This window comes from Oncorhynchus masou, chromosome 24, assembly GCF_036934945.1.
Source record: "Oncorhynchus masou masou isolate Uvic2021 chromosome 24, UVic_Omas_1.1, whole genome shotgun sequence".
Classification (NCBI taxonomy): domain Eukaryota; kingdom Metazoa; phylum Chordata; class Actinopteri; order Salmoniformes; family Salmonidae; genus Oncorhynchus; species Oncorhynchus masou.
The window spans coordinates 75,516,206-75,534,272 of record NC_088235.1 but is presented as its reverse complement, the minus strand read 5'-3'; the positions used below and the strand labels follow the sequence as shown (position 1 = coordinate 75,534,272).

General features: G+C 40.7%; 2 protein-coding genes across 8 annotated transcripts in view; one reads left to right on the top strand and one right to left on the bottom strand.

The window, feature by feature from the left end:
- The first annotated feature begins 124 nt into the window (after positions 1–124).
- Positions 125–11,973, top strand: LOC135511444 (gamma-interferon-inducible lysosomal thiol reductase-like). The gene is made up of 7 exons (XM_064932951.1): positions 125–183; positions 359–506; positions 5,404–5,585; positions 5,799–6,012; positions 6,118–6,270; positions 7,249–7,317; positions 11,962–11,973. The coding sequence occupies exons 1-7, from the start codon at positions 125–127 to the stop codon at positions 11,971–11,973; spliced, it is 837 nt and encodes a 278-aa protein (XP_064789023.1).
- LOC135512648 (3',5'-cyclic-AMP phosphodiesterase 4D-like) overlaps positions 11,095–18,067 on the bottom strand; it is a 185,056-nt gene continuing 178,083 nt past the window's right edge. For all 7 annotated transcript variants that reach the window (XM_064934884.1, XM_064934883.1, XM_064934886.1 and 4 more), the window contains one exon: positions 11,095–17,680. In XM_064934884.1, coding sequence (XP_064790956.1) covers positions 17,120–17,680 — 561 coding nt within the window. In that variant the 3' untranslated portion in view covers positions 11,095–17,119. The remainder of the gene's footprint in view (positions 17,681–18,067) is intronic.

Sequence of the window (18,067 nt, the reverse complement as noted above, 5' to 3'; positions counted from 1 at the left end):
AATTAATAAATAGCTCAGGTCTGGAAAACACTGTGGTAAATAAAGCAATTATTTTTGCGGGGGGAGGGAGAGAAACCAAAAGCATAGCCAGCGTTCTACCTCCCCCTTGTGATAGTGTGGCGCAATGACAGAACGAGGCAATTTACCACAATCTGCCACCATCTACCACAAACACGTCGCAGCGTAAGGAACCACTGTAGCAGGAACGTTTATGGCGTGTAGATCTTGATAGTAGTCCACTTCTGAGGTCTTGAAAAATATCTGTCAAACTGTGGTTTTGGGGTGAAATATCACTTTTACTGCTGTGTTTCGGCTAACCAAAGGTTCTGTTCTTGACTTCACATATCTGTACATGCAGTGTGGACGGGGACATCAAGCACTGTGTGATATTCAAGACATCCACGGGCTACGGGTTCGCCGAGCCTTACGACCTGTACAGCTCCCTGAGAGAGCTGGTGCTTCACTATAGACACACCTCCCTGGTCCAGCACAATGACTTGCTGAATGTAACTCTGGCATGTCCTGTCCTAACCCAGCAGCAACCCAGATGAGGCGCAAGATAACCCGGACAGGGCCTGGCACACGCAGAGGAAACACACAGAACTAATAAAGACCACAAACCCTCACTTTTCCCATACAAGAAAACAAAAAAGCAAACGGCTTTCTGCGCGTTGGGTTTGAGAGGAGGGGGAGGGCGGAGTGGATTTTGACATGGAAGAGCACATTCACATGTTCTATTTTTGTTAAATCTCTACAATACTACACCGTTTTTTGGAGAAACAAAAAAAAAGTAATTGCTGTAGATTCTATTGAAATCCACTTTGAAATGTATTTCTTTATTTTTCTGTTACTTTTTTCCACAGTTAAAGAGGGGCTTTTTGCGAGAGGGTTTGACATTCAAGACATGGAGAACAAAAATACCTGCCAGCGTTTTTCTGTTTACATTAAGCCTTGCTCACATTGTCCACTGTGGTAAAATGCTTAAAGGGATTCTCCCATACTTTTGACTACTTTTTAGCCAGCAGTTCTGAAAGAAGCGCTCACAAGCCAAAATTGCGTACTATGTCTATGTGCACCACGTCATTCCTTTCTGTCTCGCTCATTTGCAACTTGCTAGCTGTTACTGACATGGCGAGGGGCTGAAGCTCATTGGTTGAACTCAAATTACTAGGGAGCTTGCACAGGAGGGGGAGGATTTTGGGGAAAATGGCGCAGCACAGCTTCCAGAAAAACAGTTGCTTTCAAACTAGGGATTTTGTGGCTAATTGAGGGAGAACAGTAATTATTAACTGTCAATGTTTTATTTCTTTACTTCAAGTACATATTACTACAAACACAAAATCCACAGCGTTGGGTAGCACACACACACACAAAGAAAGCATTCTATCTGCTCTCTGTGTAACCTTTCATGCTATGTGCCCTTTCACAGTAGAACATGGTGGAACATTTGGTGGTGAAAGTGCCTTCTGTTCTAATCCTCTGTCTTCCATTATTTCTCTGTAAATCAGAGTCCGTGTGGATGCCTGGCCCCAATCAGATGCCAAGTGTTTTGTACAGCACTGTGTGTGAAACTGGAAATCTGAAATGGACCTCACTATTGATTGCCTTAGAGCAGATGGGCAGCTCCCTCAGAGTTGTACCTGGCACTACTGCCACTGCCTACTCTGAGTGCACACTTCTGGTTTCCCAGGTCTCAATCAGTTGCTGATTTAAAGGAAAGACACTATGAAGACGAAACTTGCCCACTCCTGCATTAGTGTGTGTATGATGGTGGTGTTGGAATTGTCCATGTTGAAAATGGATTTATGTTCACATTTTTCGAGTCGATCATTGGTAAATCTCGTGGGGGGATGAGTTGCTTGCAGTTGACATTAGGTTATGTATGCTGTATGAACTGAGGTATTTGTCAGTCTCTCGTTAAGGTATATGTAGCCTATTTCAATGATTCAAAACGCATTTTCCTTCATTGGACCTTACCTGACACACTTTATGAATGCACTTATTTCTCAGGACACAAGCTTCCAAATCTGTTTTGTGATGCTAACATACACAAGATATTCTTGTTAGATTTCGAACAAAGTACTTTGACAAACTGATTAGTACTATGCAGCGAGTTTGGAGACCACTTGATGACGCCTCGTTATCGACATTGATAACCCTCACATTTGTCGTGTATGAATCAGACCTTTAAACAAGACTAGAGGAGGTATTGAGGTAGAAATCCAACGGTAGGGACACAGAAGGTGTCATTAGCTTTTGCACGCAAGAATCTCACGTGATTTAGAGATCTTGTATAGTATTATTATCATGTTCTTAACCTAACCAGAAGCAGGGGTGACGGGGTTATTGGTGCTAGAAGTGGACGATGTCTTGTATATTATGATGACATTGCATTGGTGCATTTTATTGCTCACTATAAGGAGTGATTCTATTGCCCAGCATGTTGGGATTGGTGAAAATGTACGTTTTATAACGGTCAACATTGTTTGTTTTGTGTGTTATGTTAATCTGGTAAACCTGCTTCTTATGTGTATCTGGTAGTTTGGAGAAAATGTCTCTCTGGAGAGGGATGACAGATGAATAGTCTGTGTACTATTTACTGAACATAGCATTTCAGCCAGAGTCCTGCTCAGTCAGGCTACCCTTCAGGTCAAAGGATCTTTGAAAACTGTGAGATTGCATTTTTGGGGGGCATGTGAGAGAGCACTGTATGTAAATAGCAATCCCAAAAAAGTTTCCGGTTGATTTTGAAATTGCACTTGTAGTGTAAGACTATTCTTGTTCTCCAATGTGTAGACAGTCTTTTCAACGTGAGCCAGGCTCAGAGGAATTGTTATATATCTCCCCTGGCCTTTTCTGCCTTTTTTTCCCCATATTGGAGATTATGACTATCGTCCATTGATTGCCCCACAGACTGTTAAGACAGTACAGCATAAAACACCAAACGCTTCTTCAGCTTGTGAGAGAAAGTGTGTGAGTGGGTAAATGTTTGAGGTTTGAGTCGGGAGGTTGCCTTGCCAATATTTATCATCTGGAACTGTAAATGCACTACAAAGACAGTCATATGCTTCAGGAGTTTTATTACAATTGGACTTGAACATGCTCATTTATTTATTTACAATAACTGGCTATGATAGGTCAGGAACACTCCTCATCGTGGACATCTCATTCATTGTAAGACAAGGATGGTATCATTGAAGAGGCACTTTTAAGGGTCTGTTTGAAATGTGTTTTTATGAAAGGCCGTTAAACCCGTCTGTGTTTCAGTGTTTTTGTTCATCATAACCTGAACAGATTTAATTGAAGCTAATGTGAATTTTTTGGATCTTCTTTACATTTAATGTGTTTACAATCTCTAAATAAGCAAATAGATTAAAAAGACTTTTCTAACGATCTATTTGTCTGCTCAAAAGCATATCTAGAATGAAATTCTGTCGTAGTGTTTGTTGTATCTTGACTTTCAAATGTTTTTAAGACTGCTTGGTTTTTAACTTTTGCATTTGTGAAACTGTAATTTATACCACCTTGACATAGGTTGGAGTTAATGTAACGGTTTTCTTTTGTCGAAGGAGAGGCGGACCAAAGCGCATTCATGTTTAATAAAGCACTTCACATGAACAAACTAACAAAACAAGAAACATGAAAACCCAAAACAGCCCTATCTGGTGCAAACACAGAGACAGGAACAAACACACAGTGAAACCCAGGCTACCTAAGTATGATTCTCAATCAGAGACAACTAATGACACCTGCCTCTGATTGAGAACCATACTAGGCCGAAACATAGACATACCCAAATCATAGAAAAACAGACATAGACTGCCCGCCCCAACTCACGCTCTGACCATACTAAATAATGACAAAACAAAGGAAATAAAGGTCAGAACGTGACAGTTAAGTACTTTGAAACATGGAACCCCCCCCAAACATTGCATAATGCACTTTAAAATTGACTGTAAGCAACATTAGTCCAACTCTGTAAAATTGTTATTGCATTACTTTTTGGCTGCACATAAACAATGGTATGTTTTCATGTTGTATTTGTTAGACTGGTAGTTTTGTATAGGACTAAATTAACCATTTATTAAAAAGAGTATAGTTGTCAAAATACCCTTCTCAAGTGGTCACAAAAAATCCATCTTGTTAGCACATCCTGAGGATGATCGTAATCATTCGTGGGAGGAGCTCCAACCCACTGGCCTTTCAAATTGGTCAGAGTGTTGTCTGAGATAAGTGTCAAGGAAGGCTTTGGCTTCAGTACCTGTAAGCAACATGATATTTGCACCTGTTATTTGCCTTTTTCTTCTGCTCTACTTTCAAGAAATCCCAAGGAAAGTCGAAGCCCAAACCGGCTTGTGAATGGATCATCAAGGATGATCATCAATTTTGAATAACTGCACTGAGACATTATTATAATGACAACTGCTAGGCTCAGTTTAGGTTTGTTTTATCAAATCTATTCAAGATTTTTTTTTTTCTTGATTCTGGCTTGAAGTATTTCATCTGTCGCAGTTGAATGATTAAAGTGTCCTTTTCTACAAAAATCCAATGTCCTTTTTGTGTGTAATATCACCAAGCATTAAGACATTCTCCTGCAATATATGTAAATGTCAGTGTATATCCCATATTCCCAAACATTGTTTAACAGGATTGTGGGTTCAGTTTAAATTGATGTTCGAAGAGTTCCCTGTCCATGATTGAATGAGTCATGCGTTTGAAATTGAGCATCAGAGGTCCTACATTTCGTGAGGGCATGTGACTGAAGCCAAATGTCAATGAGAAATGTGACACCAACAAGCTGTTTTGTTTCAGTTCAAGTTAAGCCCTTAAATGTGCCTTCATGAGAATTTCAAAGCCCTCCATTTTACTATGATTTCTTAACATTCAACATGTAACTGGGGATTGGAAGTTGTTTTGGTTCCCACAATATTAATTCTCAGGTAAATTCCAGGCAAGTAATTATTTGTCTAATTGAAACAGTAAGCCTGCCGTGTGTGAGAACATACATTTCAAGGTTATGTTATAATACTGTTATTGCATCAAATGGTTGTTTTATGCAACAGAATAGGTGGTTCTTAGAACACTTTAATCTGTGTGTGTTCTACTGAGGATGGGCCTTTGGGAGATTTAATGCTGACAGAGATTTACGATGTCTTTGGGTGATAAGCCAAGCAAGACTGCATTCCATAGCATGAGTTAATGTTTCTGTACTTGGGGGAACGGCTCCAATATGGAGCTGGGGGCCAGACTGGTTTTTAGTTGACAAACTCCATTACTGCAGTAATTAAATATTAAAGTGGACTTGTTTTTGAAGAAATGTAAGTCTCTCCTTTTGATTAGAATGATTCCACGACACGTGCTTTCCCTGAACATGTATCACACGTGTTCATGGATCCTGTCTAGGTTCAGAAGCAGTGTCTAGAGCTCAATGCCACCAGGCCCAACTTGGCGGTACCCCGAGTGGAGGTGACCCGGTACTATGAGAGTCTGTGTTCAGGCTGCAGGGCCTTCCTCCCCCAGCAGCTCTTCCCCACCTGGGCCATGCTCCACGACATCATGGACGTCAAATTGGTGCCCTACGGCAAGGCACACGTAGGCCTCTTCTCGAAGTGGAGCGCACTGGGTCATGTTCAGTAGGGCACATTTTAAAAAGTGAAGTTCAGGTTGTACCTCCGTTTAGGCCTTTTGATGGATCTGTGTTCAGTTAGACTACTGAGTGAATAAGAACATTAGAGAAATCAACCGTAATCACAGAAGTGAATCTTGTGTTAATGCTGCAGTCTTATTCCTGGTGTTCTTTCACGGGAGCTTCCCTCAGGGAATTCTCCCTTCACCTGTCAACATGGAGAACCAGAGTGTCATGGTAACATGATTGAGGTGCGCCTGCCAATCAAATGGCAAACTGCTTGTAACCTGAAATATTGTTCATTCATGATTTCATACCTTCCGCTTAGGCATGTTTTCTACATTCAGTGGGAATCTGCAGCTAACGTTCTTGATGCTGCCCTACCTGTGAGTATTGTACTGTTAACTTAATGTTTTAGCTGTTGCATTTTTCGTCATTCAAGATGCATTTGTTTACGTCAAGGGCTCTGGTTGCATTCTGTTCTCCTCTAGTGCTTACAGCTGCACGTCCCCTCCATGATGTGGGACATTGTAACGTCCTGTGAGAAGGGAGAGCTCGGCTTCAAACTGATGCATGAGAACGTCCTGAAGACCAAAGCTCTCAGTCCGGCCAAAACACACGTCCCCATGGTGACTATAAACGGGGTAAGAAGACCATGCCGGGACTGAAACTAGGTGCACAATGTAGATAACATTGTTATAGTACAACCAGGGGTTGTACTGTTTATCAATGTTACGAATCCCTTTTGGCCCGACAGTCTAGGGGGGATGGTAATGAGACCCGTAACATAACTCATGCAAATTATTATTGTGACAAAGTAAAAGTGTGAACGAAATAACCACGACAACAGAAATCTACCGTCAAACTCCAGGTTTATTTATAAACACACGGTAATGGGGGGAGCAGGAAAAGGGGCTGAGCTGGACCCAAGGAAAGAAACAATAAGTATTCAAAAACACCCCTAAGCTAGACTAGCCTACTTTAACAACAGCTAACTAACTAACCAAAAATACAGTGGGTGGTCCGCCCAGTTCTAACTAGTGTATTTAACAAAGTTCACCTACGGGTAGTGTATGCCCATGGGCGACTTGTCTTGGTTTCCCCCTTTTCCCACCAGCAACAAACAAACACCATAACCAAAAACAATACTCACAGGTGATGAAAGTGCTATGAGGTGCTTAAACAAAAGAGAGGTTAAGACACAAAGCGAGAGTGAAACACAGAGCCCTACAGACATGGCATTTACAGAGAGATTGAGCTCTAGAACAAACAAATGATGGGGTTTTTAAACCATGGGGAAGGAACTGTGATAGGTTAGGAAATAGGAGGAGGTGTGTCTTCTGATTGATGATTGATTGTTGACTGATTGGGGAGTGATGATTTTCACCTGTGAGGGGAGAAGGAGAGAAAAGAAACACACACACACACACAGGATACACACACACACACAGGATAACTGTATCCGTAACAATCAACAATGGGGTTACCGAGTAATGTTTTTTTGACAGGATACAGTGCTACTTAAAACTCTTAAGTGTATAGCAGGTCATGCAATTAAACACTGTGCCAATGTCAAGCCTGTACATTGACATTCCACTTCCTCCTCCTTTGCTGCTTTGCAGGAATACACGGATGACTTTCAGGACAAAGCAATGTCATCGCTTTTCACCTTGGTCTGCAAAATGTACAAGGTGAGTAGCAGGGGGGTTACTGGTCCTTGTTTGAGGTTTAATATGAATTACATTTAAAGTCAAACTATGATCAACATGTACTTGGTCATGGGCAGAAACTAAAATGTAATGACCACCCATATTTGTTCACGGGGAGGTAAGCCCCCTGCCTGTACTGGGACCCAGAAGAAACTAGACACGCGTTTGTACTGAAACCAACAGTCATGTTTTGAAATAGTTTGTTACAATATAAGTACCAGCTTCCCTGATTAACTTGAATGGTCTTTCAAAAAGATCAGTTGCTGAACTGTATTTCATGAATTGAAAGATTTAAAAAAATATATATATTTTGTCAGTGTGATTCTACAATACTGTGTTAAATAACTCCCTATGTATTGACAAATAAACCCAATGCTAACAAATTGAGGTTCATTGTTTTGTATGAACAGTTTGTAAATATATTTCAAGCCTTCATCCAGAACGCTTAACCCTCAAGCTACCAACATATTTGACATGCATCGATGACCAACTTGGGGTAATTTTGATCCCAAGAAGAAGCTATTGGAAAAAGCAACAATCATGGCAGAATATCAACTTCTTGTCAACATCATTAGACATGTAATGTTATCTGTGGGAAAACCTTTGACTTAAAAATTATTTTGTTTTGCATATTCTGGAGAACAATGTTCCTTTTATATGCAGCTTTTTTCCAAAGTACAGGTAACATAGTGTCTAAATATGGTTTTGGGCCACCACAAGCCGCTAGAACAGCTTCAATGCGCCTTGAGGTAGATTCTACAAGTAATTCTATAGATTGGTTGAAAATGCTATTTTAGGCGCTGCTACAAAAAGTGTTATTGCGTTGATCTGGTTACTGACACACCCTTTAAACACCGTATGGTCCTTTTGAGACCCCTCTTTCAAAGTCATAAATCTATTTTTCTAGCAACGGCAGCCAAAAGACTGGGCACAACCTAATTTGTTTGCACACGTTTGTTAGCGTTTCTCCTTTGCCAAGATAATCCATCCACCTGACTGGTGTGGCATATCAAGAAGCTGATATAATGATCATTACACAGGTTCACCTTGTGCTGGGGACAAGGCCATTCTAAAATGTGCCGTTTTGTCTAAAATAAGCGTGATCATTGCACAGGTGCACCTTGTGTTGGGGACAATAGAAGGCCACAGATGTCTCAAGTTGAGAGGAATGTCCACCACAGCTGTAGCCAGAGAATTGAATGTTCATTTCTCTACCATAAACTGCCTCCAACGTCTTTTAAGAAAATTTGGCAGTATGTCCAATCGGCCTCTCAACCACAGACCATGTGTAACCACGCCAGCACAGGACCTCATCTGCCTTCTTCACCTGCGGAATTGTCTGAGACCAGCCCCCCGGAAGTATTTCTGTCTTTAATAAAGCTCTTTAGTGGGGAAAAACTCCTGATTGACTGGGCCTTGCTCCCAAGTGGGTGGGCCTATGCTTCCCCAGGCCCACCCATGGCTGTGCCCATGCACAGTCATGTGAAATCCATAGATTGGGGCCAATCAATTGACTGATTTCCTTATGAACTCTTAACTCAGTAAAATCGGTAATTGTTGAATGTTGCGTTTTATATTTTTGTTCAGTATAAGTGTTTCTAAAATCCTCTATGGGGAAAAATGATTGGAAACATTTCCTTGTTTGACCTCTAGATTTTATGGGTATTATGACTCATACTGTGGTTGGTTATTTGAAACAGCTGTATAGTGCTTGGGTAAAAAAAAAAAAGAAAGTGCCCCCCGGGTGGTGACACAGGACAGTTTGAGTTTGAGAAACCCTGCTCTTTAGAGCCCGAAATCTGGACCCAACCAATATGTATTATATTGAAAAGATAGTCGAAGTGATGGCTCTAACAATGGAAATGTCCTCAAAAATGGAAGGCAGACAGGAGGAGGCGAGATCAGGTGGGACCAGTGGCGACTCGTCATTCGGGGCGTTTTGAGCGGCACACTTAGGTGGGCTTGCCTGTTTTGCTTGTTATTTTGCCATTAATACATGTCACATCAGTTTGCAAACAATGTAAAAAAAAAAGAAAGAGTTAATTAAGCCGCATACAATCATGGTCTATTTTTTGCTTTCTTGACTAAGGCAACTCAAAATGCAGGTGTTTCAGCCTAGCTCAGTGCTTTGTGGTGGTAGGGCTAACCAGCAGAAATACAGAGCGTTGCACCTGATTGGCTCTGTTTTCTGTCACTCATGGGACAGTACGTCATCCCCAATTCTAAGGTTAGAGCGTTTACATTTTAGCCCCTTGGGTTCTGCCATTGAGTTATATTAGAAGTGCCCATCTAAAAAAGGCTCAAGGTCATTGGCCACAGAATGACATCAAATGAGTCGTTTGGAAGGAATCAGTGGCTAACTGCAAGCGTTGCAAAGAAACCACTAAAGTTAGCCTGCTATTCAATCGAGTGGCTTTTTTTATTTATTTTTTAGTTCCCACCATAAATCCAAAGAATGCCAGACTTTGACAAAGGACCCCGACGAGTCCAAAAATGTCATGTATGCTGCTGCATAGATGATGTAATATGCAAGGGAGAAAAGTATACTGTAGCTAAGTAATACTAAGTGTATGTTGGGCTACTAACAGCTTACTACACATGTGCCTCACCCTAATATGTTGGTCTATTTTCACCAATGCGGTATTGTAAACACACTGGCTACTTTTTTGTACAGCTTTGACAGTGCTTCTGATAGAAGTGGTGGTGCTTGGCTTGCACGTGCAAATTCAGCACACACAACATTCTATAATATAATTGTGTGTTTTACGTGTCATATTAAAAGCCTATTTAACACGAAAATAGTTATATGACGTGTATCTTTTTTGACACGCAAAGACCCAAACGACGTTCAATGTCCCTCACGCTAATAATTTGGTCTATTTTTCACCTCTTAATTTCACCTGATGTTCTAACTTGGTGGTGCACAAATAGCCTATAAACTCTTTTAGAGAAATGTAATAATCGATTATTGTAAGAGCTTTCATTGTCTGTTTATATGCCCCATGTGTTTATCCCACGGTTCTGACGTGTACAGGGAGAACACTGTAAGAACAGCCCATGTTCTGAATTCTGTCGCTGTACATTTCAAAAGTGCTGAACAAGTAGTTATATTGACTACGTCCGTCGTCTTATCCGCGTGTCATCCCCCTATGCCATAGTTTGTACATCTCAATTGTCAGTAGAAACCACATTTGTTTAAGCAAGTCTGCCATATATGTTTTTATGTGTCGTGGTTTTGCTGGCATTGCGTCCCACTTTTTTTGTTGTTGTTTGCCCCATCAATATTTACATGCTAAAATCGCCACTTGGTGGGACCATTCGAGACAATAAGAGCAGGCACAACTGCGATATAAAGTCGTTATTCCCGAATCGTCTACTTTATTTGATTAAAAAAAAACCTAACGAAGCAAATTAGCAATTGCATTTTTCGTTGACCTCCATGCAAAAAAATGTTCACTTCATAGTCTTATTTTCGTGGACAGACTTGGGGCGTCGTAAACCCATGGCTTAATAAAAATCTAAAAAAGTTCTGCTATACAGTTGTGGGTTAACGCTGAGCCGACACAAGCAGCAGTTTACGGTGAATGATCTCTGCACACGCAGGTACACTACCTTTAAAAGCTGCATTGCAAATAATATCCCGCGTTCAAATTGACATGTAGAATAATGCTTGAATCAAAGATTAGGCCGGGATTCAATAAAACAGAAATGAACTATTTGCGCCCAGACAGATTTAAGAATATGCACAAAATTGATCCATTTAATAGGCATACAGGTTTCCATATTTATTGGCATTTTCACCTTGAACAACTTGAACTCCAGAAACTTTGGGCTTTAAAAATGATAAACAAAACAAAGCAAATTCTCTAAACAAATATTGGAGCGATAGATGTATACATTTTGAAAGGTATACTTGATTTTTTTTTTAGGCTCCAGAAAAATGTATTGAAAGCTAGTATCCTTAATTGAAACAACAATGTAACTAAATAAATAAATAAAAAGGAATGGGCCTGGAGAAATGTACCCACACTCTAATTCATAGACTGAGCTATGGATGCAAGGGACTGACCCTCCACGATATCAAAATTATAGTTTGAACCATGTTGAGGCTATACAGTGTTTGTTTACATTTACATTGTTTACAAACATTGGAGTAAAACAAGCTTATATTTGGGGTTCTGATGGGTATATATTAGTCCAAAAATGCATGTCACAACTACATATTCTATCGTTAAGATCTCTTTTTACAGTACTTACATTTTGACAGACAAATATACTACGAATAAATATCTGACTTGGAACAACATTGAGGATGAAAAGACGGTCATAGAACAGAAGTACAACAGTAATGGCATGCCATCGTGTGCCACTGTTTCAGAGCAAAGCAATAAAAGGGGACCAAGGGAACAAATTATCACCATTCTAACTTCTCAGCCAACACGTTTAACACTGAATGGCACTGATTTATGTACGTTTTACCCTCAATGCAGTTGAGCTCCTCCCCATCACAATTTAAGGTTCTTATTTCAGCTGTTTGCTTATTCATGACCAAACAGCTGAGTGAATGGAATACTGTCAAAGTACAGTATGTATGAATACTAATGTACTCTTCTCTTGCCTTACCAGGAAAAGAGTTAAGGGGGGATACTTTTTAGTGTTAGTTCGCAGGCAAGTTAACCAAGCTGGAGCTGTTGAACCTTTTTGGAAGTTCTGTTCATTTCAAATTTCACTGTCCTATCGCTTCAAAATGGGAGGTATTCTTATCACAGGAGGTCGGTTGCACCTTAATTGGGGAGGACGAGCTCGTGATAATGGTTGGAGCGGAATAAGTGGAATGGTATCAAACACATGGTTCCCATATGGTTTCCATCATTCCATTTGCTCCGTTCCAGCCAGCATTATGAGCCGTCCTCCCCACAGCAGCCTCCACTGATTCTTCTCTATGTACAGTACCAGTCAAAAGTTTAGACACCTACTCATTCAAGGGTGTTTATTTGTACTATTTTCTACATTGTAGAATAATAGTGAAGACAAACTATTAACACATATGGAATCATGTAGCAACCTGGAATACATTTTAATTAACAGGTGTGCCTTGTTAAATGTTAACATGTGTAATTTCTTTCCTTCTTAATGCGTTTGTGACAAAGTAGGGGTTGTATACAGAAGATATCCCTATTTGATAAAAGACCAAGTCCATATTATGTCAAGAACAGCTCAAATAAGCAAAGAGAAATGACAGTCCATCATTACTTTAAGACATGAATCCGGAAAATTTCAAGAACTTTGTTGGTTTTTGCGACTGCACTTGAAGAAACTATCAAGTGCTATGATGAAACTAGCTCTCATGAGGACCGCAACAGGAAAGGAAAACCCAGAGTTACCTCTGCTGCAGAGGATAAGTCCATTAGAGTTAACTGCACCTCAGATGGCAGGCCAAGTAAATGCTTCACAGAGTTCAAGTAACAGAAACATCTCAACATCAACTGTTCAGAGGAGACTGTGTGAATCAGGCCTTCAAGGTCAAATTTCTGCAAAGAAACCACTACTAAAGGACACCAATAAGAAGAAGAGACTTGCTTGGGCCAAGAAACACAAGCAATGGACAGTGGAAATATGTCCTTTGGTCTGATGAGTCCAAATTTGAGATTTTTGATTCCAACTGCCGTGACATTGTGAGACACAGAGTCGGTGAACAGATGATCTCCGCATGTGTGGTTCCCACCGTGAAGCATGGAGGAGGTGTGATGGTGCTTTGCTGGTGACTCTGTCTGTGATTTAATTAGAATTCAAGGCACACGTAACCAGCATTGCTACCACAGCATTCAGCGGCACGCCATCCCATCTGGTTTGCGCTTAGTGTGACTATCATTTGTTTTTCAACAGGACAATGACTCAAAACACACATCCAGGCTGTGTAAGGGCTATTTGACCAAGGAGTGCTGCATCAGATGACCTGGCATCCACAATCACCAGACCTCAACCCAATTTGAGATGGTTTGGGATGAGTTGGACCGAAGAGTGAAGGAAAAGCAGCCAACAAGTGCCCAGAATATACAGTTGAAGTCAGAAGTTTACATAAACTTAGGTTGGAGTCATTAAAAATTGTTTTTCAACAACTCCACAAACTTCTTAACAAACTAGAGTTTTGGCAAGTCGGTTAGGACATCTACTTTGTGCATGACAAGTAATTTTTCCAACAATTGTTTACAGACAGATTATTTCACTTATAACTCACTGTATCACTGTATCACAATTCCAGTGAGTCAGAAGTTTAGATACACTAAATTGACTGTGCCTTTAAACAGCTTGGAAAAGTTCCAGAAAATGAAGTCACGGCGTTTGAAGCTTCCGATAGGCCAATTGACATAAATTGAGTGAATTGGAGGTGTACCTGTGGATGTATTTCAAGGCCTACCTTCAATCTCAGTGCCTCTTTGCTTGACATCATGGTAAAATCAAAAGAAATCAGCCAAGACCTCAGAAAAAAATTGTGGCCCTCCACAATATAACCTGAAAGGCTTCTCAGCAAGGAAGAAGCCACTTCTCCAAACCCACCATAAAAATACTATGGTTTGCAATTGCACATGGGGACAAAGATTGCACTTTTGGAGAAATCTTCTTGGGTCTGATGAAACAAAAATAGAACTGTTTGGCCATAATGACCATTGTTATGTTTGGCGGAAAAAGGGGGAGGCTTGCAAGCCAAAGATCACCATCCCAACCGGAGGTGGCAGCATCATGTTGTGGGGGTGCTTTGCTGCAGGAGGGACTGGTGCACTTCACAAAATAGATGGCATCATGAGGAAGCAAAAGTATGTGGATATATTGAAGCAACATCTCAAGACATCAGTCAGGAAGTTAAAGCTTGGTCGCAAATTGGTCTTTTACAAATGTACAATGACCCCAAGCATACTTCCAAAGTTGTGGCAAAATGGCTTAAGGTCAACAAAGTCATAGTATTGGAGTGGCCATCACAAAGCCCTGGCCTCAATCCCATAGCAAATGTGTGTGCGGAACTGAAAAAGTGTGTGCGAGAAAGGAGGCCAACAAATCTGACTCAGTTACACCAGCTCTGTCAGGAGGAATTGGCCAAACTTCACCCAAAGTATTGTGGAAGGCTACTTGAAACATTTGCAATTGGGTGTATGTAAACTTCTGACCCACTGGGAATGTGATGAAAGAAATAAAAGCTGAAATAAATCATTCTCTCTACTATTATTCTGACATTTCACATTAAAATAAAGTGGTGACCCTAACTGACCTAAAACAGGGATTAAATGTTAGGAATTGTGACAAACTGAGTTTAAATGTATTTGGCTAAGGAGTATGTAAACTTCCGACTTCAACTGTATATGTAGGAACTCCAAGACTGTTGGAAAAGCATTCCTCATGAAGCTGTTTGAGAGAATGCCAAGAGTGTACAAAGCTGTCATCAAGGCAAAGCTTGGCTACATTGAAGAATCTCAAAAAATATTTTTTAGTTACTACATGAATCCATATGTGTTCATAGTTTTGACATCTTCGCTATTATTGTACAATGTAGCAAATAGTAAAAAATAAAGAAAAACCCTTGAATGAGAAGGTGTCCAAACTTTTGACGAGTACTGTACATCTGAGGTACAAGCATATTCTCCACAACGTCTTACAATTCCTGTTGGTCCTTCCCTGTAGCATACTTGTTAAAAGTTATACAGCATTGGTGGAAAATGGATGTGTTTTGCTGTGGTCAATTGGCATTCGCATACTGTAGATAAAAGCTGTATCCCTGTGAAGAGCAGAACATTAATCAATTTGACAAACTTGAATGAGGCATTTAAGTCGAAGCATTACATCCAACGTATTAAGGTACGACATTTCCCATTAAAAAAATTAGCATAATTCTAACAATTGATCAAATAACATGAATACAATCAACTTCAGAGAGAACATTGTGTTAAACATTTCATAATGACTTAGGCTGGCAGATGCTTTGGTTCAAATTCCAAACACTTGTGGCACAATTTTCCCTATATACTTGTTTCCCTCAAGAACAAATTAAACAAGACATTAGGGGCCTATTCAGGCAAATGGTAAGTTATCAAATGTCAATACGGAAATTATTTTCTGCTGTGTTTTACAGGGAATCATATCATCTCTGTTCACTACATTTCTATCTGCAACTTTCAAAGCATCGCACCCTACTGGACAAAACCCCCTATTCGTCTACTCTGCGGCCCTGTCTAGAAACAACCCATAGCCCCTAACCCCTAGACACTTGTGGAGATCTGACAGGATTTCATAGGTTTAAGCTACAGTACATGACAATTTAACCACAATTTAACCACTCTGATAGGTTAGGTGGAATTATTACCACATTTATTACACCTATCCATTCCTCTCAGATCTACACAACCTTCAGTAAGCTGTCTAGTAGAATCATGGTTTGGCTCAAGCGCTTCAGAACTGAATTAATTTACAACAGAGATTGTAAAGTGCTACTGGATGGTGGAGGCACCCTGATAACTATGCTTACAAAGCACAGAGACAAACAGACATACTGAAGACATCCCAAATATATAAAAGAAAACAACCATTTCATATCATATTTAAAAATGTGACAAAAACGTAAAATACGACCCCATAAAAACAAATACAATTTTACGAATATGAGTGTAGTGGTGGTGTTTGTCTAGATTTAAAACAACCCAATCAACCACAGTACTTCAGGAAATGTTTAAATACTTGACTTGTATACAGTGGGGTCTGAAATTATTGACACCATTGATAAAGAATAGCAATATTGACTCTATAAAATAAATAATAAAAATACTGAGCTATATTTTGTGCTAAAAAATGACTTTTCCACCCCTAAAAGGTAGGGTTCAGAATTATTGACACCCATAAAGATTTCCTATAAATTATTCTGTATCAAGGGTGTAAATAATTTCAGACCCCACTGTATATAATTATACTGGTACTGTTTGTTTCTTACTCCATACTTATTAACTTGCTTTAGTTCTCAAACTCTTCATTTAGATCAATAGAGGGCGCCAGACACATGTCAATCAGTTATGTATTTTTGTGTAACTTGAACCTCTTGAAGTTCTAAGAAACGTTTGTCGTCAGCGACAAAACTCGAAACAGGCAGTCTAGGTTAAGGGGCACCCAAGATGTCTGTGCTACATCATTTCTCTCTCCATACCCTGAGGTTTAAGTCACAATTATCTCACTATTCAGGTACATACTGGATTTGGTTAAACTTATCATTCACAGAAATCTCAGAAACTAAATAAAATATACTAGTTTATGCTTACTGAATTCAAACAAATATAATCCCCCTAATTGTATGGTGCAACAGTTCTAAGACCCTGTAAATTGATCACAATCCTTACAATATTCCATTGAATAGATCTATATTCCATCATTTTGAGGAAGACATTTTCTCGGTAGAATTCCTTGCTCCATCAGGAGACGTTGGTGAGACTGGTTAGCCATGTCATTAGATCAGCTAGACATATACAGCAGTCTGTTTCTGACACTTTACCCCTAGAATCAATTACAGAAAGCAGGACTAAAAAGTCCCATCTGGCACAAAGGAGAAAAAAAAGAGGATATAACAATACTTCTTGTTCTACAAGATTAAACGGAGGGAAGGTGGTCAGTGTAAAGGTGTCTTCAGTGTAAAGGGACTGTTGTCATTACAGACTGTTGTCAAAAAACCCACCCTGCATGTCCAATTGCTGCTGGGACCCACGAACCAAGGCAGGGACTGAATGAGGTACTGGGTGGGCTAGGGTTGGTGTTACGTGCCAAGCCGTAGGTACGCTACACTATTGCCTTCCTGACCCAGTTCTCTGTCCATATCGTCTCTGTCGTCCCCGTCCAGCCCGGGGCTCAACGTCCTGAGATGGCCGGGGCTCCTAACTGACATGGTGGTCAGACTGAGGGCCCGGCCAGGGTGAGGGGAGGGGGGCCGGTGTCTGGTGCTGCTGCTGGGCTCTGGGGATTGAGACAGGGCCGGGGTCTTCCTAGAAGTCTCTCCCCCCAGTGACATCTCCTCCTCGGGTGGGCTCTCCAGGTCTGACTCGATGTCGCCCTCCTCCTCCTCCTCCTCCTCCAGGGTGAGTTCAAACTGGAACTTGTCCCCTGTGGAGGTGCAGCAGCCCCCCGCCATGGCCTCCAGGGCCCCTGGCCCCCCATCAAGGTCCCTGTCCTCAAGGGTGGGTGAGGGGCTGCGCTGGATCATACTCTGGTACCACTCCCGGTTGTCCTCTAGCGTGTCCAGAATGTCCTGGGCATCAGGGTGGACCAGGTCAGCCCACGTCTCCCACAGAGGGTGGACAATGTAGTCTATGAATCCCACCTGCAGGGGGGAGTAAATATGTGAGATGTAAATGCACAAAGACCCATACCTCTGAACTTTTGCTAAGACCATTGGTTTAAACCATTGGTCTCAAATGGCTAGTTGCTAGCTTTTCTCATAAACCATGCTGGCAAAATTTGCCACAATGCAATATCCAGTAACAAAATTCTTAGCAGCCAATTAATTGTCTACGTAGTTGGATCTGATCCCAATACTTTCTCACTAAAGTATCCATTGAACTTTTAGCCAACTGTCTTAGCAAACTGTGACCCCAATCAGTCATAATAATGGTTTGGAAAAAATACAACCAGTTGACAAGACCTCCATCTTCGATTTATTTTTACGGTGGATGTAGCTAAAAATATAAACGTATAATCCCCGTAAAAG

Bases quoted from the DNA above. Each gene is read 5' to 3' on its own strand.
- LOC135511444 (XM_064932951.1), top strand. From the start codon at position 125: ATGACAGAACGAGGCAATTTACCACAATCTGCCACCATCTACCACAAA. The intron at 6,013-6,117 runs GTGAGTATTGTA...GTTCTCCTCTAG, and splicing joins TTCTTGATGCTGCCCTACCT to TGCTTACAGCTGCACGTCCC. The intron at 6,271-7,248 runs GTAAGAAGACCA...GCTGCTTTGCAG, and splicing joins CCATGGTGACTATAAACGGG to GAATACACGGATGACTTTCA.